The 26,645-nt window shown below is 43.4% G+C and overlaps 1 protein-coding gene across 1 annotated transcript in view; it reads left to right on the top strand.

The window, feature by feature from the left end:
* Positions 1 to 24,376, top strand: part of LOC129713673 (dual oxidase 2-like) — a 59,692-nt gene extending 35,316 nt beyond the window's left edge. The window contains exons 18-34 of the mRNA XM_055662919.1: positions 310 to 495; positions 1,997 to 2,222; positions 3,752 to 3,845; positions 4,650 to 4,825; positions 5,482 to 5,548; positions 6,462 to 6,572; positions 8,860 to 9,038; positions 9,909 to 10,139; positions 11,532 to 11,633; positions 13,647 to 13,694; positions 15,435 to 15,562; positions 17,124 to 17,277; positions 17,895 to 18,127; positions 19,103 to 19,261; positions 21,699 to 21,854; positions 22,542 to 22,670; positions 24,175 to 24,376. Of these exons, the coding sequence (XP_055518894.1) occupies positions 310 to 495; positions 1,997 to 2,222; positions 3,752 to 3,845; positions 4,650 to 4,825; positions 5,482 to 5,548; positions 6,462 to 6,572; positions 8,860 to 9,038; positions 9,909 to 10,139; positions 11,532 to 11,633; positions 13,647 to 13,694; positions 15,435 to 15,562; positions 17,124 to 17,277; positions 17,895 to 18,127; positions 19,103 to 19,261; positions 21,699 to 21,854; positions 22,542 to 22,670; positions 24,175 to 24,297 (2,502 nt within the window). The 3' untranslated portion in view covers positions 24,298 to 24,376. The remainder of the gene's footprint in view (positions 1 to 309; positions 496 to 1,996; positions 2,223 to 3,751; positions 3,846 to 4,649; positions 4,826 to 5,481; positions 5,549 to 6,461; positions 6,573 to 8,859; positions 9,039 to 9,908; positions 10,140 to 11,531; positions 11,634 to 13,646; positions 13,695 to 15,434; positions 15,563 to 17,123; positions 17,278 to 17,894; positions 18,128 to 19,102; positions 19,262 to 21,698; positions 21,855 to 22,541; positions 22,671 to 24,174) is intronic.
* Positions 24,377 to 26,645: the final 2,269 nt, after the last annotated feature.

The raw sequence follows: 26,645 nt of genomic DNA, 5'->3' as shown, positions 1-26,645 counted from the left end.
CTCAGCAGGATAGGCAGCATCTCTGTTACTCCAGCATTTTGTGTCTATCGTCAGTGTAAACCATCACCTGCAGTTCCTTGGTTACACAAAAAAGCTGGAGAAACTCAGCGTGATGCTGCTGCACCCGCTGAGTTTCTCCAGCTTTTTTGTGTACCCTTCGATTCTCCAGCATCTGCAGTTCCTTCTTAAACACCTGCAGTTCCTTCCTTGACATAGATGAACTTATCATCAACAGCAACAAATAAAAATTGCATTTCTCCAGTTGTTTTGAAAGTGACATTTGTAATCATCTATTCCTTTGGTCCTCAGGTGCTGATGTTCAATGATGAAGAGGAACGCGAAGAATTTGTGGAGAATTTAAAAACGTACCTGGAACAACACGGCTTACGTATGCTGGTGCATGAAGTGAAAGAACGAACACTGTTGAAGGAAGCTGTAACAAAGCAGCATCGAATTAAGATCTTGGATACATTTTTCCGTCGTGTGTTCGCACAGGTATCATTATCATCATCATCATCCTTTTATTGTCATCATGCAAAGCAACAATTGTACAGTGCAAAATGAGAAGATGTTTCTCAGGGAATACCGGAGCATCGCACATAAAAACTCAAACATTTCACACATAAATAAAAACAATCCAGTTCCTGATAAAAACAGGACGAATAGTTAAAAAAAAGTGCAGGTAAAAAAGCAACATGAAAATACAATTTAAAAAACAGTCAACAATGTCCAGGGCAGCTGGTTTAAGTGGCCTGAGCCAGTGCCAGAGTTATTACTCAGTGCCAGTTATTGAATTGTCAGTGCAAAAGCAGCAGAATCAGGTGGAGTGACTGTTTAGCAGCCTCACAGCCTGTGGAAGGAAGCTGTTTAGCAGCCTTTAAAACTATTAGTTTGTATTTAGTTTAGCTTAGTTTAGAGATACAGCGCGTAAACAGGCCCTTCGGCCCACCGAGTCCGCGCCGACCAGCGATCTCCGCACACTAACACAAGCCTACAAGCAGAGGCGGACTGGGTCAAAAAATATTGGTTGCCAGGAGACAAAGGGGGCCCACTTCATCAGGGGCCCACTTGCCATCGGGCAAGCTGACACCCTGGCCAGTCCGCCACTGCCTACACACACTAGGGACAATTTACACTTATACCAAGTATACAAACCCCAAGCCAATTAACCTACAAAACTTGTACGTCTTTGGAATGTGGGAGGAAATCGGAGCACCCGGAGAAACCCCACGCAATCACGGGGAGAACGTACAAAAACTCCGTATATACCAGGGATCGAACCCGGGACTCTGCCACTGCAAGAGCTGTAAGGCAACAACTCTATTAAATATATGCAGTAATAATATCATTTAATTATATAATTTTGACGTTTGCATCTGTAACGTCCTTATTACGCCAAGATCTGAACGTAACTGCCAGAGGGTTCCTGGGCAACCTGTTCAACATGCAGTTTAGATAGATATAGATACAGATATGCCATTTATTGTCACTATACATGTACAGTGAAACTGAAAGCTGCTCGTACTCAGTGCATACATACAATTAGCACAAAAAACAAGAAACAGAAAAAACAGAAGGGAGATGGGGGGGGGAATAGGTGCACAAATTATTGTGCCTACTCTTTATTGTGAAAACAGAAAATTTAGTTTAGTTTAGTTCAGAGATACAGGTCCTTCGGCCCACCGAGTCCATGCCATCGAGCAATCGCCCCGTACACTAGTTCTATCCAACACACTAGGGAATGTGGGGGGAAACTGGAGATCCTACAAACTCCGTACAGACAGCACCAGTAGTCAGGATTGAACCCGGGTCTCTGCGCCACCGTGCCGCCCCTGGTGACTGGGGAGAGCTGGTGGGGGTCATAATCTAGAAGGGGATATAGGAGGTGGCAGCTATGGTTCAACCTCAGTGAGGTAGACATCAGTCCCTCCGACCAACCCTACCTACTCTTTGCTTGAATAATATTACCCACCTCTGCATTCTCTGCCGCATCTAGGTTCTGGAGATTGAGGGGACTGACGTTGGGAACTTTGACAATGAAACCACCAAGAAAGCAAAAGAGTCTCTGACCTGCGAACTGACGAGTGCAGAGTTTGCGGACGCACTGGGAGTGAAGGAAGACTCCATGTTCGTGGAGCAGATGTTTTTACTGGCTGACAAAGATGGAAATGGCTACCTGTCGTTCCGGGAGTTCCTGGATATCTTTGTAATCCTGATGAAAGGTAACCCTGAACTTGGGATGATCATAAGATCATATGTGCTAGGAGCAAAATTAGGCCATTCGGCCCATCAAATCTACTCCACCATTCAATCAGGGCGAGGTAGACAAAAAAGCTGGAGAAACTCAGCAGGTGAGGCAGCATCTATGGAGCGAAGGAAATAGGTGACGTTTCGGGTCGAGACCCTTCTTCAGACTGATATACTCGTTATCACCAATCCCACACCTAACAATGTCCTTTTTAACATCAATAACTTTACTAAAGGCTGTATGTTGCACTGTTTAATAGAATCTTATCGCAAAAGTGCCAATCGCAATGGTCGCTTGCCAATTGCATTAGCCATCCACAGTTATGGTGGAAACGGAACTGAGTATCGAAGATCATAAGTGATAGGAGCAGAATTAGGTCATTCAGCCCATCAGGTCAATTCCACTATCCAATCATGGCTGATCTATCTCTCTCCCTCTCAACCCCATTCCCCTGTCTTCTCCCCATAAACCCTGACACCCTTACTAATCAAATAATCAGACCTTACTAAACAAATACATGTTCATGTGAGAAAAGCTACTTTGGTACTGCCAAATGGTTGATGAGAATATTTGTGTAAGAAGGAACTACAGATGCTGGTTTACACCAAAGATAGACCCAACGTGCTGGAGTAACTCAGCGGGACAGGCAGCATCTCTGGAGAGAAGAAGTGGGTGACGTTTCAGGTCGTGACCCATCTTTATGCATGGGTGGCCAAATATATATTCCTCCCTCCATGTTGCTCCAACAAGCAAGCACTTTCAATCACCCAGCAAGGCGTAAAACCATCACTAGATTGTCTCAAAATGCTGGAGTAACTGAGCGGGACAGGCAGCATCTCTGGAGAGAAGGAATGGGTGACGTTTCATAGAAACATAGAAACATAGAAATTAGGTGCAGGAGTAGCCATTCGGCCCTTCGAGCCTGCACCGCCATTCAATATGATCATGGCTGATCATCCAACTCAGTATCCCGTACCTGCCTTCTCTCCATACCCCCTGATCCCCTTAGCCACAAGGGCCACATCTAACTCCCTCTTAAATATAGCCAATGAACTGGCCTCAACTACCCTCTGTGGCAGAGAGTTCCAGAGATTCACCACTCTCTGTGTGAAAATCTTTCTTCTCATCTCGGGTTTTAAAGGATTTCCCCCTTATCCTTAAGCTGTGACCCCTTGTCCTGGACTTCCCCAACATCGGGAACAATCTTCCTGCATCTAGCCTGTAAAACCCCTTAAGAATTTTGTAAGTTTCTATAAGATCCCCTCTCAATCTTCTAAATTCTAGAGAGGAACCAGTCTATCCAGTCTTTCTTCAGAAAGACAGTCCTGACATCCCAGGGCGAGACCCTTCTTGCTGAGTTACACCAACTTTTTCATGTCTATCTTCGGTTTAAACCAGCATCTGCAGTTCCTTTCTTACACTGTAGATCATCTTCCTGTTACAGAAGCTGATTACTATTTCCAGCATATACTAATTGAAAACTATCCCAATTTCCTTCCGCAGGTTCCCCAGAAGAGAAATCTAAGCTCATGTTTAAAATGTATGATGTTGATGGAAGTGGGTCCATGTCGAAGGAAGAGTTCTCACAACTACTCAGGTAATTAAATTAACCTTACCGGCTCAATATTATAGTTAGTTCATCCCGTTTCATCATTTGTCATCAATGCTGTTTCAGGAGGCTGTGGAGTTGTCTGTGAAGGAACAAAGAAACATAGAAAATAGGTGCAGTAGTAGGCCATTCGGCCCTTTGAGTCAGCACTGCCATTCAATATGATCATGGCTGTTCATCCAAAATCAGTACCCTGTTCTGTTTTTTCCCCCATATCCCTTGATTCCCTTAGCCCTAAGAGCTAAATCTAACTCTCTCTTGAAAACAGGAAGGAACTGCAGATAGACACAAAAAGCTGGAGTAATTCAACGGACAGGCATCTCTGGAGTGAAGGAATGCGTGACGTTTTGTTTAGTTTAGTTTAGCTTAGAGATACAGCACGGAAATAGGCATTTCGACCCACCGAGAACATGCCTACCAGCGATCTCCGTACAATAGCACTGTCCTACACACTAGGGACAATTTACAATTTTACCAAGCCAATTAACCTACAAACTTGTTTGGCCTTGGAGTGTGGGAGGAAACCCTGGGGAAAAAAACCCACGCGGTCATGGGGAGAACGTACAAACTCCAAACAGTCAGCACCTGTAGTCAGGATCGAACCTGGGTCTCTGGCGCTGTAAGGCAACTAACTCTACCGCTGCACCACCTAAATAGCCTGTTAAAAAATAGTTTTATTATTATTTCCAGACAATTGTTCATTCTCAATGCTTTCTATCTAAGAGCTAAAGAGAGGGCATCATTTTGGATTACTAATCTATTTCTATTTGCTTTCACCTTTTTATTTTTTAGATCTTTCATCGAGATCTCTAACAACTGCTTGTCAAAAGATCAGATAGAAAAGGTGATGGAGTCAATGTTCAAAGAAGCTGGATTTGAAAATAAGGAGGAGTTAATGTGGGAAGATTTCCATTATTTGTTCCGAGATCATTACAATGAGTTGGAGTTGGCTCAGCTCAATGTGAAGGGTCAGTAAAGACATTTCACCATTCTCTTGGTCATTTGTTTGGCATTAAATCCTAAACTCCAAATATCAAATGCAACACGAGGCTATGATTTTTCACAGCCTTCCATTGAGATTGGTCAATGGATAATACAATGATTACATTTATTTATTGAAAGCATTTTATGTTTGCCCATCTTTAGTTTGGAGATACAGCGCGGAAACAGGCCCTTCGGCCCACCGTGTCCATGCCGACCAGCGATCCCCGCACATTAACACTATCCTACACACACACACACACACACACTAGGGATAATTTTTACACATACGCCAAGCCAAACCTGAACATCTTTGGAGTGTGGGAGGAAAGCGAAGATCTCGGAGAATACCCACGCAGGTCACAGGGAGAACATACAAACTCTGTGCAGACAGCACCTGCAGTCGGAGTAGAACCCAGGTCTCTGGCATTGCAAGCGCTGTAAGGCAGCAACTCTATCGTTGCGCCACCGTGACCGCCCATCTACACTAATCTTATTTACCGTGAGCTATCGAGCTATGACTTGCCTAAGTGTCTGTCTAATTGCCACCTAAAGATGGTAATTTTATCTCAATCCGGCACATCTTGTGACAGTTATGTTGGGAGTTTCAGATTCACCTTTGTTATCTCATTTATGCCACCAGGTGCGAAAGACCAGGGTCGTGGCGGAGCCACTCGAGTTTCCTTCATAACGAAGAAAAAGCAAGAGGAGTGAGTAACCTGGGGACAACTGTGGGAGGAAGCTATTGGAGGTCTTCAAAACTATGAAGCTAATGGAGGATATACAGACGACACAGGCTAGAACGTGAATCATATAACACATTTAGTTTCAATTAGAAAAACCATCAATTGCAACGGAAATTGCACGACTGAAGAGAGATTTAGTGTTGGTTTTGGTGATGCAGCATGGAAACAGGCCCTTCAGCCCAACTCTACCATGCCAACCAAGATGCCCCATCTAATCTGGTTGTCATTTGCCCGTATATACCTATGAATGTTTCCTATCCATGTACCTGCCCAGGTATATGTTAAATAATCATACTACCTGCCTCAACTACCTTCGTTGGCAGCTTATTCCATATATCCACCACCCTCTGAGTGAAAAAGCTGCTCCTTAGTTTCCTAAGTGCTGAAGGAACTCAACGGACCAGGCAGCATCTGTGGAGGGAATGGACAAGTCAGGATCCTTCTACAAACTGATCGTTCTTTATAGATAGACACAAAATATTGGAGTAACTCAGCGGGATTGGCAGCATCTCTGGAGAAAAGGTGATGTTTCGAGTCGAGACCCTTCTTCAGACTCATTCATCAAGATCATTTATCATATTTAATGCTTTTGTGAACTCACTGTTGTAAATATGGCTGCTTATATCCCTGAGTAACTACAGCTAGTGCTACATTTATTGGTGGCAATGTACTTTGGTAGTGTAAGAACATAAAAGTCATTGCATAAATGTCAATCCATTCAGTTATTTCTGCAGGTGTCTGCCCTACCTGGTCACTATATTCCTGTGTAAAACTCTTGATTTTAAAGACAGCAGAGGAAGAATTTGTGTTTGGGCGCGATCACGGTTTGTGAAATATTCCTGGGACATTATGAATATCATTCTTTGGCGTTTTTCAGAAAGGTCGAAAATACGGAAGCCAGCCAACCGAAGGCTAACGAACTGGAAGCAAGCCAGTCGGCAAGTCAGGACGGCTTTGTTAAGGACCTGCGGAAACGATTTGGCAAAAAGTAAGGCATTATTTAACTTGTAACGGGCCTGTCCCACTTACGCGACTTTTTCGGCGACTGCCGGAACCCGTCATAGGTCGTTGCAGGTCGCCGAAAATGTTCAACATGTTGAAAATCCAGCGGCGACCAGAACAAGGTACGACTCTTTGGACGACTACTCACGACCGTACGGGCTTCACCCCGCGACATGTCGCCTGTACGCTCGTGAGTCGCCTCCTCAGTCGCCCAAAGAGTCGTAGCGTCTTTCTGGTCCCCGCTGGACTTTCAACATGCTGAAAGCTTTCGCCAACCTGCAACGACCTATCACCGAAAAAGTCGCTTAAGTGGGACAGGCCCTTTAACGGTATAAAGAAGTAACAGAAATATAGCTGAAATCACACTTTGATTTCTCATGCCTCAGACTTTTACTGTTTCCTTTCAGAATTTGTTTAGTTCTGTTTAATTATTGTCACCTGTACCGAGGTACAGTGAGAAGCCTTTTTAGAAACATAGAAACATACAAAATAGGTGCAGGAGTAGACCATTCGGCCCTTCCAGCCCTCACCGCCATTCAATATGATAATGGCTGATCATCCAACTCAGTATCCTGTACCTGCCTTCTCTCCATACCCCCTGATCCCTTTAACCACAAGGGCCACATCTAACTCCCTCTTAAATATAGCCAATGAACTGTGGCCTCAACTACCTTATGTGGCAGAGAGTTCCAGAGATTCACCACTCTCTGTGTGAAAAATGTTTTTCTCATCTCGGTCCTAAAGGATTTCCCCTTTATCCTGAAACTGTGACCCCTTGTCCTGGACTTCCCCAACATCGGGAACAATCTTCCTGCATCCAACCCCTTAAGAATTTTGTAAGTTTCTATAAGATCCCCCCTCAATCTTCCAAATTCTAGCGAGTACAAACCGAGTCTATCCAGCCTTTCTTCATATGAAAGTCCTGACATCCCAGGAATCAGTCTGGTGAAACTTCTCTGTAGTCCCTCTATGGCAAGAATGTCTTTCCTCAGATTTGGAGACCAAAACTGTACACAATACTCCAGGTGTGGTCTCACCAAGACCCTGTACAACTGCAGTAGAACCTCCCTGCTTTAGCCACAAGGGCCACATCTAAGTCCCTCACATTTTGTAGCACGCTATCCAGTTAGCAGAAAACAGTGAGGTACTAGAGACTGCAGATGATGAAATCTGGAGCAAAAATAAATTGCTGAAGGAACTCAACAAGTCAGGCTGGCACCGTGTGTGAAGGGAAAGGAATGGTTAATGTTTATCTTTTGGTTGATGCTTATTATTTTCACGTGTGCAGAGATACTATGACAAGCTTTGTTTTGCATGCTATTCAATCAGATCAGGTAATACTATACAAACAATACTATACAATCAGGTCGGGCTCGAGAGCAATTGAAAAAACAAAAGCACGGTTACAGAGTGCAGGATAAGGTTCTCAACTTTACAGCACATCAGTTCCAGAGACAAAGTCCAATGTCTGCAATGGGGTAGAGGTGAATCGGACAGTGGAAAGACCTGGCTTATGGAAAGACCATTCGGAAGCCTGATAAGAGAGGGGAAGAAACCTTGAAACCACGCACCACCAGACTCAAGAATAGATTCTTCCCTTTCATCATTTTCCTACGGAGGAATTTTCTGAGGTGGATGTAAAAGATCCTCCAGTTCTTATGAAACCGAAGGAAACCAAATGAGACCAAAAGGACTATCTTGTCCAATAGTTGTTTCAGTTGAGTTTATTGTCACAGGTACAGTGAAAAACTTTTGTTGCGTGCTAACCAGTCAACGGAAAGGCTCCTAGAATAGGCCATGTTGTTTATAAAGGCTGGCAATGTGAATGTTGGTTTCTGATTTGGGTGTTACGATTATTGCCTTTCAAATATATTTCTCTGAATTTGGGACCAGACTGTATAAAAGGCAATACATAGTTTAGTTTAGTTTAGAGATGCAGTGTGGAGCAGAACCTTCGGTCCACCGACCCTGCGTCGACCAGCGATCCCCGTACACAAACACTATCCTGCACACATTAGGGACAATTTTACAATTTTACCAAATCCAATTAACCTACAAACCTGTACGTCTCTGGAGTGTGGGAGGAAACCAGAGCACCCGTAGAAAACCCACGCAGGTCACGGGGAGAACGTACAAACCCCGTACAGACAGCGCCCGTAATCAGGATCGAACCCGGGTCTCTGACGCTGTGAGGCAGCAACTCTACCGCTGCCATGGTCCTTTTATTCCGTAGGCATGTTCAGTGATTTATTTTTTCCCTATTTTCGTTTCAGAAGTTCTCAACCGGCAAGAAAAGTGTTTGCAGAAGCAAAACGGGAAAAGCAATCCAAAAACAAATTTCAACAGAAGATTTATGAATATATTCAATACATTCAAAACCATCAACGCCAGATTTTTTGCGCCCTGATCTTCTTTGCTATTACTGTCGGTGTCTTTACTGAGCGTGCTTACTGTAAGTACCACATTTTGTTTGCACGGAAGAAACGGAAATGTATTTTAGTTTTCAATATTCTGTTAGATCTTGGCTGAACAGAAGCTAATTCTACTTGCTCTTTAGATTCCCGGTCCTTGCATATCTTCATTAGCGAATACACTTACCAAAACTTGACTCTGACCTCACCTCTCAATCATTTTAGAACAGTAGAGGAGAGGAACCACAAGATAGACACAAAATGCTGGAGTCACTTCTTCAGACTGAGAGTCAGGGGAGAGGGGAACGAGATATATAGATGGTGAGGTAGGGAGATATAGAACAAATGAATGAAAGATATTTGCAAAAAGGTGTCGATGATGAAAAGGAAACAGGCCGTTGTTAGCTGTTTGTGAGTACAATCAGACTCAACAAGATGACCTCTGGAACTCTCTGCCACAGAAGGTAGTTGAGGCCACAGTTCATTGGCTATATTTAAGAGGGAGTTAGATGTGGCCCTTGTGGCTACAGGGAGCAGGGGGTATGGAGAGAAAGCAGGTACAGGATACTGAGTTGGATGATCAGCCATGATCATATTGAATGGCGGTGCAGGCTCGTAGGGCCAAATGGCCTACTCCTGCACCTAATTTCTATGTTTCTATGTTTCTATACTGAGTTGGATGATCAGCCATGATCATATCGAATGGCGGTGCAGGCTCGAAGGGCCAAATGTCCTACTCCTGCACCTAATTTCTATGTTTCTATGACTTTGAAGCGTGGGGAGGGATGGAAGGGAGGGATGGAGGGAAGATATTTTGGCACGTTGGCCATGCAGAGCATTGACTTTGGGATGTTAAGTTGCTGTTGTTAGTTTCTTGTTTGCACATCTGATGTGTCTGCCTTTCTCTACAGATTATGCGGTTTTAAGAGAGCACTCTGGAGTGCCCCAAACCACAAGAGTCGGCCTGATCATTGCCCGTGGTTCAGCTGCAGCAGTGTCCTTTATGTACTCCTACCTGCTTCTCACCATGTGTCGTAACCTCATTACTGTACTGCGCGAAACCTTCCTCAACCACTACATTCCCTTTGATTCAGCCGTTGACTTCCATCGCTGGATTGCAATGGCTGCTGCCTTCTTCTCAGGTATGCCACCCCTCAGGTAGTGAACGGGTCAGGCCGCGTTTCTGGAGGACATGGACAGGTGACGTTTCGGGTTGGGACCCATCTTCTGGGTCTGAAACGTCACCAATCAATCAATCAACCTTTATTGTCATCTTGCAAAGCAACAGTTGTACAGTGCAAAATGAGAAGACGTTTCCCAGGGAATACCGGAGCATCGCACATGTAACTTAAAACATTTCACACATAATAACAGTAAAAACAATCCAGTCCCTGATGAAACAGTATAAATAGTTAAAAGCAGGTAAAACAGCAACATTAAAATACAGTAGAAACAGTCATTAAAATGTGCAGGGCAGCTGGTTTGAATGGCCAGTGCCAGAGTTATTAAAATGACAGTGCAAGGCCGCAGAATCAGATGACTATGAGTACATCGGAGAACTCGGAGTCCCGCCGATACATTTCTCTGGTCCCTCCGTCCCCATTGTTTAATTATTCTGTATTCTTGATTATTCTGTATCTTCTCTCTTTCTATTTTTTTTTTTTAATTTCTTTATGTACAACTACTACGGACTGACGCAAAACTGCATTTCGTTGTACTCATACTTGTATTTGTGCGATGACATTAAAGTTGAATTGAATACAGAGTGACCAATCCCATTCTCCAGGGATGCTGTCTGGCCCATCTGAGTTACAACCAGCACTTTGTGTCTTTCCTTGCATGAGTCAGAGAGTCATAGAGTGATGCAGTGTGGAAACAAGCCCTTCGGCCCAACTTGCCCACACCGGCCAACATGTCCCAGCTGCACTAGTCCCACCTGCCCGCGTTTGGACCAGATCCCTCCAAACCTGCCCTATCCATGTACCTGTCTAACTGTTTCTTAAATGTTGGGATAGTCCCGGCCTACTCAACCAGTCCACCCAGTCCTGGCAACATCCTCGTAAATCTTCTCTATACCCTGTCCAGCTTGACAACATCTTTCCTATAGCATGGTGCCCAGAACTGAACACAATACTCTAAATGTTTAAGAAAGAACTGCAGATGCTGAAAAAAATCGAAGTTATATAAAAATGCTGGAGAAACTCAGATGCTACAGATGCTGCCTCACCCGCTGAGTTTCTCCAGCACTGTTCTCTACCTTCCTACAATACTCTAAATGTGGCCTCACCAACGTCTTATACAACTGCAACATGACCTCCCAACTTGGTTGGCATGGCATGGCATGCTAACCATCATGGTTAAATCTATTGAGCACAAGACGCTTTAGATCATGAATGTGGTTTAAATTTGAGCAGAATAACAATAAGAGATAAATACCTGATCCGTTGTTCCACTCGCTGCCTATTGGTTATGGGTTGTGAAAGCCAGAACTACAATTATACGTGTAACATTTTAATTTTTACTCCATTTTGCAGTACTCCACAGTGCAGCTCATGCAGTCAATATCTACTCATTCTCTGCTAATCCACTCAATGTTCTTGCTTGCCTCTTCCCTGGTGCAATCTATGATGATGGGTAAGTGTAATTCATTAAAACATTTAATGTATTCCAATTTACATGGAACCTTTCACACTCCTGGAAATTGTGCAATTCTAAATTATTATTTTTCATAAGTTCGTAAGTTATAAGAGCAGATTTAATGGGCCATTCGACCCATTAAGTCTACTCCGCCATTCACTCATGGCTGATCTATCTTTCCCTCTCAACCTCATTCTCCTGCCTTCTCCTTATAACCCCTGACACCCGTACTAATCAAGAATCTATCAATCCCTGCCTTACAAATATCCATTGACTTGGCCTCCACAGTTGACTGTGGCATGTAATTGAAATGTCTGCCAGGCCAAAATAGATGTTTCCTATCCCTGCATGTTGTAATAGTTGGTGTAATGAGGTGGGGCATAAACTAATTGAAGCAGATCTTCCATCAACTGAACATAAGAACGAAAAGAGCTTCGGAAAAGAGCAATAGTAGAAATACGCGGACAGTGTCTTGAACGATCCAATCTTGACCACCTGCTCTCTTACTCCCCTTAATCCTTGACATAAACTGCATCAGCAGAATTAGGCCATTCAGCCCATCAAGACTACTCTACCATTCAATTATGGCTGATCTATCTTTCACTCACAACCCCATTCTCCTGCCTTCTCCCCATAACCCTGACTCCAGTTCCAACCAAAACTCTATCAATCTGTGCCTTAAAGATATCCATTGACTTGGTCTCGACAGCTGTGTGTGGCATGTTGTTCAAATATCTGCCGGTTTCCACCTTTAGTATTCAATGACTCAATAATCCCAGCTCTTTGAGGGAGAGAATTCCAAAGGTTTACAAACTACTTAGAGAAGAAATTCTTTCTCATCGTGGCCTTGGAGTTACCCAGTTATAATAATAATAATAATAATAATAATAATAATAACTTTATTTGTTAAGCACCTTAAAAAACAACCAAAGCTGACCAAAGTGCTGTACAGAAAAAAAGAAAACAAGCAAGACATCATGAAACAGGCAGAACAACAGAACATACAGCTAACACGAGGCGCATAAATTACATACGAAAATCCAAACAATAAATTAAAATACATAAAACACGAGCTCAAAAACAGGCCATTCGGCCCAAATCGTTCATGCTGACCACATTGCCTACCTGAGCTCGTCCCATTTGGCGGACCTGGTCCACATTCCTCCATGCCTTTCCTATCCATACAATTGTTTAAATGTCTATTCAACATTATAATTGTAGCCACTGCTCCCACTTTCTTAGACAGCTCGTTCCACATATCCACCATTCTCTGTGTGAAAAACCTGCCTTTGGTTCCCTTTGAATCTTTCCTCTCTCACCTCAAACTTAACGCTCAAATTTGCCTTCTAGTTTTAGACTCCCTTACCTGGGAAAAAGACTGTGACCATTCACCTTATCTGTGCCCTCCGTAATATTATTCACCTCTATAAGGTCACCCCTACGCAAACACCTACGCTTCAGGTAATACAACCCCAGTCTCTCCTAATAACTCCTGTCCTGGTAACATCCTTGGGAATCCTTGTTGCACCTTTTCCAGCTTAACAGCATCCTTCCTGTAGCTCGGCAATTCTGAAGCAAAGCCTTCTATGTCTAGCTATCCAACATATTCCTCCTCCATTGTCAGAGGGAGGCCAAATGCAAATTGGGGGAACAGCACCTCATATTTCGCTTGGGTTTCACCCCAGGGGGTAGCTTACATTCCCTCCCCTCTACATCTATGAGTCTTGTCATGATTCTTTCTCAAATAATTTCAAGTTTTCCCCTGCATGATCCCTCTCTGCCTAAAGATATCCATTGACTTGGTCTCCCCTGCTTGTTCATCACACAGAGAGTGGTGAATCTCTTCTTTCTCAAATAGTTGAGGTGGTTACAGTTTTGCAGTTTTCCACATCTATGGAGAGAAGGCTGTGACTGATTCATGATCAGCCAATCATATTAAATCGCGGTGATGTGTAGGGCCGAAACTCCTGCACCTGGTTCTTGATTCAGTAAATCGTCTTTTGTAGGTCCGTCCGAAATACCCCTGAAGTTCCACTGGTGGTTTTTTCGCAATATTACAGGTTCGTACACCCTTGTAAATATTTGTGAAGGCTTCGTCTCCTTGCGTATGGCGTGCACAGCCTAAAGTTGTAGGATAACTTGTTCTATTTGATCTTATTTGATTGTGCATGCCGGGTTGATTGCATTCGTTGAAACAGGGCGGACCACGTGAAGGTTGCAATCTCCCACCCCTTTCACGAAGGCAATAGATGGATTGTAGATAAAAGAGACTGCAGATGCAGAAATCTTGCAAAGAGCACAAAGTGCTGGAGTAATTTGGTGGGTGAGGCAGCATTACTGGAGGACCCAAGTTGTAGAATGTGTCGTATAAGTAGAAATCTTCATCAGAAATTTAGCTGCAATGATGTGAAGAAATATACTGAAACATGAGTACAATGCACTGGTGTGTTTCACACAAGCAACATTGCATGCATTTCCAATCCAATGGACTAGAAATTCTTCAGTAGATGTTTCTACACCACGGGGTTGGAGGGGAGGTGGATAGGGGCAGTGCCAATCCAATGTGGGGGAAGATTACAAGGGCTCGATAGTTTAAGATGCACCTGCCCGCCTTTGGCCCATATCCCTCCAAACCTGTCCTATCCATGTACCTGTCTAAATGTTTCGTAAACGTTGGGATAGTCCCAGCCTCAACGACCTCCTCTGGCAGTTCGTTCCATACACTCCACCACCCACTGTGTGAAAGAGTGACCCCTCAGATTCCTATCAAATCTTTTCTCCCTTCACCTTCAACCTCTGTCCTCTGGTCCTCGATTCACCTACTCTGGGCCAGAGACTCTGTGCTGCAGGAGGTGCCCTCGGGGAAGGAGGGCTGAGAGGGCTGGACGTGGAGAGGGACATGGGATCGCAGGATGACCGCAATAGAGGCGACTGCTGCAATGGGCTTTGTGGCCAGCTGCGGCTGGGACTGTAAAATGGTGCCTGTGGGTGGGTTGTTCTGTACACACTGTACTGACCGGGGTGATTGTGCTCGTATACGGGGAGAGTCGTGCTGAGCTGCATGCACCTGACAATAAAGAAACTATTGGCCATTGGCTGGTTCTGTTGCTTTCTAATGTGAGTTAAATTAAACCATTTAAATCTAATGATCTGTGAAATCATTTGGGGCGGCACGCTGGTACAGCGGTAGAGTTGCTGCCTTACAGCGCCAGAGACCCAGATTCAATCCTGACTACGGGTGCTGTCCGTAAGGAGTTTGTCCGTTCTCCCCGTGACCTGCGTGGGTTTTCTCCGAGAGCTTCGGTTTCCTTCCACACTCCAAAGACGGACAGGTTTGTAGGATAAGTGGCTTGGTGTATGTAAAGGAGTCAAGTCTGACACACTGTAACTTTACTGAGTCGTTAATAAAGGCACATGTTAAACACGTCCCAGTACTGACTACATCTAGTCTTCAGGCATACTGGAACCAAGGGAGGAGCAAGGGGAAGATATCACAGTTATACTGAGATGACTGGGCGTGGTTAGTGGTATTGAGGTAGCTACATTATAGGTTGCATGCATAAACCATCTACAGTATAAATGTAAAATTGTCCCTCCTTATGTGTTCATGTGTGGGGATCGCTGAGCAGTGTGGACTCGGTGGGCCAAAGGGCCTGTTTCTGCTCTGTATCTCTACACTAAAAGTAAGACTAATTGTGGGGAACCGCAGGATTACTAAACATTCATTGAATGGAGAAAAATCCACCAAATGAAACTTATGAAATAGTTATTAATTTCATAAATATTCTTTTGTTTTTCAGGAATGACTGGAGTTCTTCTTCTCTTTGTATTTTCTTTTCTACACATCTTTGCCTTGCACTACTTCCGGCGCATCAGCTTCCGGGCATTCTGGCTGTCACACCACCTCTACATCGTGATATATATCTTGGTAAGAACATTGTTTTTATAATCGCAATGATCTGTTTCATAATGATAGATTTAAAAGGAAACCTGATGGGTAACGAGCTGTCGGAGGAGGTAGTTGAGGCAGGGACTATCGCAACATTTAAGAACCATTTGGACAGGTACATGGATAGGACAGGTTTAGAGGGAGGGTCTAAGCCTGAAACGTCACCCATTCCTTCTCTCCAGAGATGCTGCCTGTCCCGCTGAGTTACTCCAGCATTTTGTATCTATCTTCGGTTTAAACCAGCATCTGCAGTTCCTTCCTATATAAGTTTAGAGGGATATTGGTCAAACACAGGCAGGTGGGATGCGTGTGATTGGTGTGGGCAAGTTGGGCCACAGGGCCTGTTTTCCACACTGTATGACAACTACTAGCCAAGGGAGAATAAAGCCGAGAGACTCACATTAAATTAATTTGAGGTTAATTTAATGAGCTAATGGCAGCGAGTTTATAGTCTAGAGCTCCTGCTTATATATAGTTTGGTTTAGTTTATAGATACAGCATGGAAATAAGCCCTCTGGCCTACCGAGTGCCCGCCGGACACTACCACTATCCTGCACACTAGGGAAAATTGACCATTTTTATCAAAGCCAGTTAACCTACAAACCTGTACATCTTTGGAGTGTGGGGGGAAACTGGAGCACTCGATGATAAACCACCAGGTCACGGGAAGAACGTACAAACTCCGTACAGACAGCACCCGTAGTCAGGATCGAACCCGGGTCTCTGGCGCTGTGAGGCAGCGACTCTACCGCTGCGCCACCGTGCCGCCCTCAACCAACCAGATGTGGCAAGTTGAACACCACTGGTAATTTCTAACCAGGTAAATATTGAACAGTGCCGAATTACTATGGAAGAGCATAATTCATTCAATCATTCTTGAAATCTCCATCGTCTATAAAAGCCGCCCATTAAATTTCTTCGGAAACAAGTAAAGCCAGTCAGATAGAAACATGTACAAACATAATGGCAATAAAAATCAGCCACGTACATAATATATGTACACAGTGGTTCTGCATGACCAACCCATGTGTGGTAACTTTAAAAATAGCTGGTAGGACTACTTACCGAAAATTAAATTGAAGGTAGCCATATACTAGGACTGAGACATAAGAGCAGGCCTATCTTTGACAGGTTAAGGGGGTCTTACATTCTGTGACCTCAAAATCATACAGTGTGGATTGTGTTTGAAGGAAGTATCAATAATGATCACAACTTGATAAACCATTCAATGAATCATCAGTCTGAAGACGGGTCTCGACCCGAAACGTCACTTATTTCCTTCGCTCCATAGATGCTGCTGCACCCGCTGAGTTTCTCCAGCATTTTTGTCTACCTTCGATTTTCCAGCATCTGCAGTTCCTTCTTCAACATTGGATTTCGGCCCAAAACGTTGCCTATTTCCTTCGCTCCATAGATGCTGTTGCACCCGCTGAGTTTCTCCAGCATTTTTGTCTACCTTCGATTTTCCAGCATCTGCAGTTCCTTCTTAAACAACGAATCATCCTTGTCATTTGACTATTTTCTTGTCTTTTTGAAACAGATACTCTTGCACGGCAGTGCCGCGCTGCTTCAGCCACAGCGATTCCATATCTATTTTATAATCCCCACTGTGATCTTTGTTGGAGATAAGTTTGTCAGCTACAGCAGGAAGAAGATCGAGATAGCTGTGGTGAAAGCTCAGCTTCTGCCTTCAGGTGGGTCGAACCTCTGGTCACAATTCAAGAACTTGAGACTCTTGAGAACAGAAGGATGAAAGGACGTACCTTTAGAAAGGAGATGAGGAGGAATTTCTTTAGTCAGAGGGTGGTGAATCTGTGGAATTCATTGCCACAGACAGCTGCGGAGACCAAGTTAATGGATCATTTTAAGACGGATGATTGACTGATTCTTCATTATGGGGTTATGGGGAGAAGGCAGAGAATGGGATTAGTTTAGTTTAATTTTATCTAGAGATATGGCGTGGAGACAGGCACTTCGGCCCATCGAGTCCATGCTGACCACCCATCCCAATTAGTTCTATGTTACCTCACATTCTCTAGAAACTAGGGGGCAATTTACAGTGGGTCAATTAACCTACAAACCCGCACGCCTTTGGAATGTGGGAGGAAACGGGACCATCCAGGGGCAACCTGCGTGGTCACAGTGAAAACATGCAAACTCCACACCAACTAACCCAACAGAATGTGGTTGAGACATTTCATTGTCCCACAGAATAATCCATTGAACAAGTTGACATTTGTTGCTGTTTATAACAATGTGAGTTTTGCCAGAGGGAGCATCAAAAGTCATCAATCTCATTTTTCTTTTGTAGGCGTTACTAACCTGGTATTTAAACGGCCCAGAGATTTTGAGTACATGTCTGGTCAATGGGTGCGTATTGCGAGCCTTGTCTTGGGAACAAATGAATACCATCCCTTCACCTTGACATCAGCGCCTCATGAAGATACCCTCAGCCTTCACATCCGGGCTGTGGGACCCTGGACTATGCGCTTACGGGAAATATACTCAGCTGAAAGTGTTTCATCTCTTGGTGGCTACCCAAAGGTAAGCAGACTACTTCACTTCATCTTTGATCGTAGTTTTGGACATCTATAAAGCTGAATATTTCCAGTATCAGCTATTTCCCAAAACACAAGGAAATCTCCAAATGATCAATAGGTTATTATTTAGAGAAACAGGCCCTTCGGCCCATCGATCCCACGCTGACCATCGATCATCTGTTCACTCCATTTCTTGGTTATCCCACTTTCTAAGCCACTCCCTACAAACTATGGGCAATTTTACAGAGGGCCAATTGACCAATACTCTCGCACGTCTCTGGGACGTGGAAGGAAACCGGAGCACCCGGAGGAAACCCATGCAGTCACAGAGGGGGGAGGTGCAAGCTCCACATGGAGGCAACGCCCGGATCAGGATTGAACCCAGGTCTCTGGTCGGCCAGATTAGCGAAAGGATGGGAAAAGAGTAAAGTCAGACACTTGCAGCAAAACCATCACCCCAATGGGATTTCATGAGAACCATCACAATGGTAATTATATATCATGATTAAAGTAGCTAAACATTAAAGTGAACCATTGATTTAACAATCAATCTAACAAAGATACTGTATGTGGCTGCAAACAAGTGAGTACATTTTTGGTTAGAAAGATATGTTCATAAGTTCATAGTAGCAGAATTTGGCCATTCGGTCCATCAAGTTTACTCTGCCATTCAATCGTGGCTGATCTATCTCTCCCTCTCAACCCCATTCTCCTGCCTTCTCCCCATAACCCTTGACACTCGTAGTAATCAAGAATCTATCTTTGCCTTTAAAAATATCCATTGACTTGGCCTCTGCAGCCTTCTGTGGCAAAGAATTCCACAGATTCACCACCCTCTGACTTTCCTCTCCTTACACCACCCTCACCCTTTAAGGAGCATCTGACATAATGAATGCCATGAATGGCTTATAAATGGCAAACTGGCAAAGAAAGGCAGTGTTTGCGAGCAATAATTGAAATTGAGAACTTTTCCTCTTAGATCTACCTGGATGGTCCTTTTGGAGAAGGCCACCAAGAGTGGAACAAGTTTGAAGTCTCTGTGTTGGTAGGAGGTGGGATTGGCGTGACTCCTTTTGCATCCATCCTCAAAGACCTGGTCCACAAATCAACAGTCAGCAGCAAAATATCCTGCAAAAAGGTAAATTCAAGCTGGTTAAACGCTGAAGAAGGGTCTCGACCCAAAACTCGACCCAATCCATTCCTTCTCTCCAGAGATGCTTCCTGTCCCGCTGAGTTACTCCAGCATTTTGTGTCTAATCTCATTAATCATGTGCTGACACAGCATCTTGAGATATTCAATAAAAATAATGGCTTATTTTCTCCAATTTCTTTCCCTTTCCCTCCTGAAGGTTTAGTTTATCTTAGTTTAATTTAGTTTAGAGATACAGTGTGGAAACAGGCCCTTCAGCCCACTGAGACTGTGCCGACCTACAATTTAACCATATAACCATATAACAATTACAGCACGGAAACAGGCCATCTCGACCCTTCTAGTCCGTGCCGAACACGTATTCTCCCCTAGTCCCATATACCTGCGCTCAGACCATAACCCTCCATTCCCTTCCCGTCCATATAACTATCCAATTTATTTTTAAATGATAAAAACGAACCTGCCTCCACCACCTTCACTGGAAGCTCATTCCACACAGCTACCACTCTCTGAGTAAAGAAGTTCCTCCTCATGTTACCCCTAAACTTCAGTCCCTTAATTCTCAAGTCATGTCCCCTTGTTTGAATCTTCCCTACTCTCAGTGGGAAAAGCTTTTCCACGTCAACTCACACATAGACTAGCTCCATCCTACATCCTCGGGGCAATGTATAGAAACCAATTAACATACAAACCCAAGATAGACACAAAACCTGGAGTAACTCAGCAGGACAGGCATATGTTTTTTTTTCTTTTCATGGGACTTATTTGTCTCAGTAACCCCGTGTCACCACTCACACCCTCACTTAGACTCAGTGATGTTGGTGAAATGAAATCAGTGATTTAACAACATTGATTAAAGGTGTGAGAAATGCCATATCACTGTGTGATCTCTGTGTTCGTTATATTATCACAGCCTTCCATTGTGTCGTTTCTCCATTACAATAACATGATAAGCAGATCCATTTGTTTTTTTTTTCACGTTCCGATAGTTCCTTGTACGTGATAGAGTTATAATGTTAGCTGTTATTTCCAGGAACAGCGAACATAAATCACGGAGGATTCCTTCTCCACCCTATTGAATGACACGGAACCAAAACGCAAATGAAATCGTTTTCTCTACTGGGACTTCCTTTATAATTTCCAGTGAATTCATTTCCTGGAACCTAATCAAAAATCTGGATGTAATGAACTATAAAACTGCTTTATTTGTTTAATAGTGACAAATAATCGTCTTGAAGATCTAAGCAGCTCCTGCAGTGTCTGATGAAGGGAAAGGACAGTTGACGTTACGAGTCAGGACCCTTCATCCGGACTGAATCTTACTCAAACACCCCCTCACCTGTATCCACATATCACCTGCTGGGCTTTGAAGAAGAGTCTCGACCTGCAACGTCACCCAGACATGCAGCCTGTCCCGCTGAGTTACTCCAGCATTTTGTATCTATCTTTGGCGTAAATCTGTATCTGCTGTTCCTTCATACTCATCTTGTCCTGTCCCACCTGTCTTTTCCAGCTTTCTCACCTCCACTACAATTAGTCTGAATAAGGATCTCGACCCAAACCGTCACCTGTGCATTCTCTCCCCAGGTGCTACCTGACCCGCTGAGTTCCTCAAGCACCTTAAGATTCCAGCATCTGCAGTCCCTTGCGCGTCTCCATGTTACTGCTTTAATATTCTGGGAAATAACTTTTTTTCAAATCACTCAAATGTGGTATAAACTGTGCTTGTTTAAATCTTGCCCTATAAAGTATGTGGACACAGAGGTGAATACCGATCCCATACACAACACAAGATTAAGAGTTAGCCTTGCCTCTGTGTGCACTTGAAACTTTCTTCAATGTCCTGTAAGTTTTGCTTCTCAAACATGTTTACTAGTTCTGCCTTGAATGTTTGAGCTGTCATCATTACTTTTCAAAGCAGTGAAAATTGAAGTGAGTGTAGTGTCATTTTGTATTATGTATGGGCAGCAGGCTACACATCACTATGTACCAGACTGAGATATTAGCCCTTTACAAATGTCTAATTTAGTTCATCATTGTCACATGTAGCAAGGTGTTGTGAAAAGCTTTTGTTTCCGTGTTATCCAGTCAAAGCTGTTCACGGGATAAAGGAGACAACTTTAACGATAGTTCAGTGGTCTCCAGTGAGGTGGGTGGGTGGTCAGGACCACACTCTAGCTGATGAGAGGATGTTTCAGTTGCCCGATAACAGCTGGGAAGAGACATTCCCTGAATCTGGAGGTGTGCGTTTTCAAACTTCTGTACCTCTTGCCTGACGGGAGAGGGAAGAATGAGGAAGTGACCGGTGAGATTACAAATCAACGTTGAATCAGTATGAATTTGCAAATTGGACAATCAAATTGAGCTGTGAATTTTGGGGTTTTGTTTTGGATCCTCATAACTGCGTAAATCTCTTCATTGGCAGATCTACTTTATCTGGGTGACTCGGACACAGAGGCAGTTTGAATGGCTGGAAGATATCATCCGTGAAGTTGAAGATATTGATCAGAAATCCCTGGTCTCTGTCCATATCTACATCACCCAGCTCGCACAGAAGTTTGACCTGCGGACCACCATGCTTGTAGGCAACATTTGGGCCACCATAACTTTTATGAATTTGTTTTTGAACTGGGATTTCGTTTAGTTTAGAGACACAGCTCGGAAACAGGTCCATCGGTCCACCAAGTCCGCACCGACCACACTAACACTATCCTACACACACTAGGGACAATTTACATTTATACCCCAAGCCAATTAACCTGCAAACCCGTACGTCTTTGGAGTGTGGGAGGAAACTGAAGATCTCGGAGAAAACCCAAGCGGTCAGGGGGAGAACGTACAAACTCCGTACAGACAGCACCCGTAGTCAGGACCGAACCCGGGTCTTTAGCGCTGTAAGGCATCGCCTCTACCACTGCACCATCGTACCGCCCTAGAACTTTAACCTCTCTCAAGCACCATTCCCAGAGCCGCCCCTGCCTCTGGAGGTCTACTGCTGAAACTCTCACCTCACACTCTAACCATCGCGACCCTTCTAAAATATCATGTCAAAAGGTAAACTTAAGCTCCTTTAACGCCAAAGAAATGTCACCCATCCCTTCTATCCAGAGATGCTGCCTGTCCCACTGAGTTACTCCAGCAATTTGTGTCTAGACATCTTTGGTGTAAACCAGCATCTGCTGTTCCTTCCTACACATTGAGAATCTATTATTTGTACTTTCTCCCTATTTTCTGGACAAAAGTAAATGATCTTTTTCTTTTGGTCTAGTACATCTGCGAACGTCACTTTCAGAAGGTGTCAAATCGCAGCTTGTTCACCGGACTTCAATCCATCACACACTTTGGACGTCCGCAATTTGTTCCATTCTTTAATTCACTTATGGATGTGCACCCTGAGGTGAGTGATGTGTAGTTCTGCAGCTGTGGTTTAACATATCCAGCAGCCACCGCCGCCATAGCAAGCATTGCCATTTCAAGAAATGCATTGATTTGATAAGGCAATTTTAAATGGATCTACGAATTAATAGGAAGGGGGCAGAGGGTGGTGGCTAATGGAACGAGCTGCTATTGGAAATGGAAGTAGCTGAGGCAGGTACAATAACTACATTTAAAAGGCATTTAGACAGGTAAATATGACAACAAACTAAACTAAACTTGTAGTTGTATCAGAATATTTTGAATGGTCAACATTAATGTGATGGACCATAGATACTGTTCCTGTACTGTATGATTCCATGATTCTAATGCAGACTGAATCTGACATGGTAAATAGGAAGAATACAATGATTAATAAAGATGCATAGAGTAAGAGAATCAGGAACCAGACTACAAAGGTTCAAGGTGAGAGGGATAGGATATAATAGACAGCTGAGGTGCAACATTTTCACACGGAGGATGGTGTTACATGGAAGTAGATGAGGCAGGTAGTACACCAGCATTTAAAGGACATTTGGACAGGTACATGGATAGGAAAGGTTGAGAGGGAAATGGGCCGAGCTTAGATGGGGCATCTTGGTTGGCATGAACTAGTTTGGTCACGGGGCCTGTTCCTGTGATGTGTGAGTCTGACTAATTATAGTCAGGTTTTGTTGCACTCCATGCGGGTCACCAGCAGGAATGTGGAAAGGCATTTGGAGCTCTGGAGATCGAATGAATGAGTGGATGGATGAATGAATGAGTGGATGAATGAATGAATGAATGTATGAATGAATGAATGAATGATGAATGAATGAATGAATGAATGATTGAGTGATTGAATGAATGATGAATGGATGAATGAAGAATGAATGAATGAATGATTGAGTGATTGAAGAATGATGAATGAATGAATGAATGATGAATGAATGAATGAATGAATGAAAACTTCATTGTCATTCAGATATACACCTAGACACAGTGCACCTTGAACGAAATTATGTTGCATTTGACTCTCCAAAAATCAGGTAATAGTAAAAAGTGCTAGGTGCGTCCATAAAAATGCCTCGTGTGCATGGTTCTGTAAAATAAATATTTATAAAAAGTTTTTAAAAGTGTCGATATTTACCACGTAGTCTCTACTGCTTAACCGTTGTAATCTCAGTAATGCCCCACGATCGTACGTTAACTTGCAGCCTGCCCGCTGCAAGTTATGGAGCCGGACCTTAGAAAACTTATCGCTATCCCTAACGAGAGTCAATGCAGCCGTAGCCAACCAGGGCCCCGCCATCGAGAAAGGAAGGTTCAGAGAAACAATGGATTACTGTCAATAAAGCGGGTGTAAAACTTTGCAACAGAAAAAGATCATCGAGCTGAAGGAGAATGTCGATCAGATAATAACTGATTGAATTGATCCAGGATAATTGAGGGAATTGTGGAATTGTGAAGTGCTTCTCTGTGTAATGTATTTGTTGGTTATTGATCAGGTTACCAAGATTGGGATATTTAGCTGTGGACCTCCTGGGATGACCAACAATGTGGAAAAAGCTTGCAAACAAATGAACAAGCGGCACAAAGTCCAATTTAATCATCACTTCGAGAACTTCTAACCGAACAAACCCTCTACGTGAAACTTCTGGAAAAATTCCGCTTCATAAATCTTCCTTAAAGTGAAGGAATACTTTGCACAGTTTGTTAAGACAGCATCCAGAACTCACTGTACTCCTTACTTTGTAATTAAATTGTATGTGACTGACCTTCACTGGGACTTGTATTCTTAGATTTGGCTTGGAGGCACCTGCACAGAAGAATGTAAAGCTAATGGGACTATTTGCTGAAATGGGGTACTTGGTCTAGTGAAAACATTGATGCCGGATGTGATGGAAAATTCCCCATAAAAATTAGGCATCCAGAATAGGAGTAGGCCTTTATTCGGCCCTTCTATAAGCCTGTACCTTCCATGCCAATATGATCATGGCTGATCATCCAACTCTTGGAGGGATATCCCCAAGTGCCCTTCTCCAACCCCCTAGTTTAGATGGGGTACCCAAGGGCAGCATCTAACTCCGGGATAAATATAGCCTGTTTCCACACTCTATTACTCTATCCACATTCACTGATTCAAGAACACAAGCAAGTAGGAGAAACATGTGCCAGCGTTTAATATGTTCGTGGCTGATCTATGTTGGCCTCAATTCCTTAACACCCCTCTTGGTCCATCAAACATTTATTCATCTCCACTTTAAATACTTCTTGTATAACTCCCGAGGCAGATGTTCAGAGATTTCCATCCTCCAAGAGAAGAAATGTCAATGTACCTCAGTTTTAAATGACTGACCTCTTATTTGTAGCTATGCCCCTTATCCCATCATCTACTCTGTCAACCCCCCTTGTGTTTTGCTAAGGTCACTCCTCAATTTCTAAACTCCAAGGTCAAACTATTTAGTCTCTCTTGGTAGGAAAATTCTCTCATCCAAGGAATTTGCCTAGCGAATCTCCTTTCTAATGCGTCTAATGTCACCATATCTTTCTGTAGAGAAGGAGTCAAAAACTATAAGTTCCAGCTGAGGCACTCTGTATCGTTACCACAAAACGTCCCCATTTTTAAACTATAATCCCCTTTGCAATGTAGGCCAAAATACTATTTGCTTTCTTAACTACTTGTTGTTGGCCCTGCCTGCTGTTTAAAAAAATATATGATTAGAACACCTAAATCTCCCAGTATTTCATTTAGATTACTAATTTTACCTTATGATATATCTTACCAAAATGCATCACCTCACATTAAGTTCCATTTGCTAGCCACTCAATCTATCTGTAATCCCGTTGCAAAATCACATACCTTATCACTAGATGCTCTTCCACATATTTTTTCTATCATCAGTAAATTTGGGAACCTGACAGTCCTCCTTCCTCCAGGCCATGGATATAAATAATGAACAAGGGCAGTCCAAGGTGCTCCACAAGTTCCCTCCTTCCAGTCTGAAGAGCACGCATTTATTCCGCCTCTACCCCAGTTTTGTATGAGGCAGACAGATTTCCATCCATTATACACTTTCTCCTACACCACAGGCTTTTAATTGCACCACCCTCTCACGTGGCACCTTTTCAAATGTAATTGGAAATGGAAATACACTCATCTATCAACCACAAACCCACGCCTCTCCCCATTACATCCTCAGAATTTGAGCACATTTGAGATTTACCTTTTGTACCTTTTACAGCTAACACATGATTTAAGAAGGAACTGCAGATGCTGGAGAATTGGAGAAACTGTACCTATTCAGGCAGCTTTACGAAACATTTCCTTCCTCCATAGACTGCTGCACCCGTGAGTTTCTCCAACTTTTTTGTACCTTAACTGACAACATATTTCCTATAACTTGGTGCCCAGTACTGAACACAATACTCACCAATGCCTTATACAACTGCAACATGACCTCCCAACTTGTATACTCAATACTCTACTGATGAATGTCAATGTGCCACAAGCCTTTTTGACCATCTTATCTACCTGCAACTCCACTGCTCCCACTGTTCTACAACATTCCCCAGAGCCCTACCATTCATGATGTAGGGCCTGCCCATGTTAGACATCCCAAAATGCAACACCTCACATTTCTCTGTTTCAATATCAATTGAAACTTTTACTGTTTGTTTTTTGTACTACATTCAAGTTCTCTCCCGACATTCCTTTCTCCCATATGAGCGTCTTAGTCTTCTGCTGCCAGATCCTAAACATGTTTGGTTCACCACACTCTGAAGGTGTGCGGATTTGTAGGTTAATTGACTTCTGTAAATTGTCCATACTGTGTGGGGTGGTGCTCGTGTCTGGGGCGATTGCGGGTCTGTGCGGACTCTATGGGCCGAAGGGCCCTTATTCCACGCTGTAAGTATAAAGTCCAAAGTAAACTAAATCTGTTCTTAAATGGAGGAAGCAATATGCCAAGATTAAATA

Source organism: Leucoraja erinacea, chromosome 36 (assembly GCF_028641065.1).
Source record: "Leucoraja erinacea ecotype New England chromosome 36, Leri_hhj_1, whole genome shotgun sequence".
Taxonomy (NCBI): domain Eukaryota; kingdom Metazoa; phylum Chordata; class Chondrichthyes; order Rajiformes; family Rajidae; genus Leucoraja; species Leucoraja erinaceus.
The sequence above is the reverse complement of the archived record's forward strand: the minus strand, read 5'-3'. Positions and strand labels throughout refer to the sequence as shown.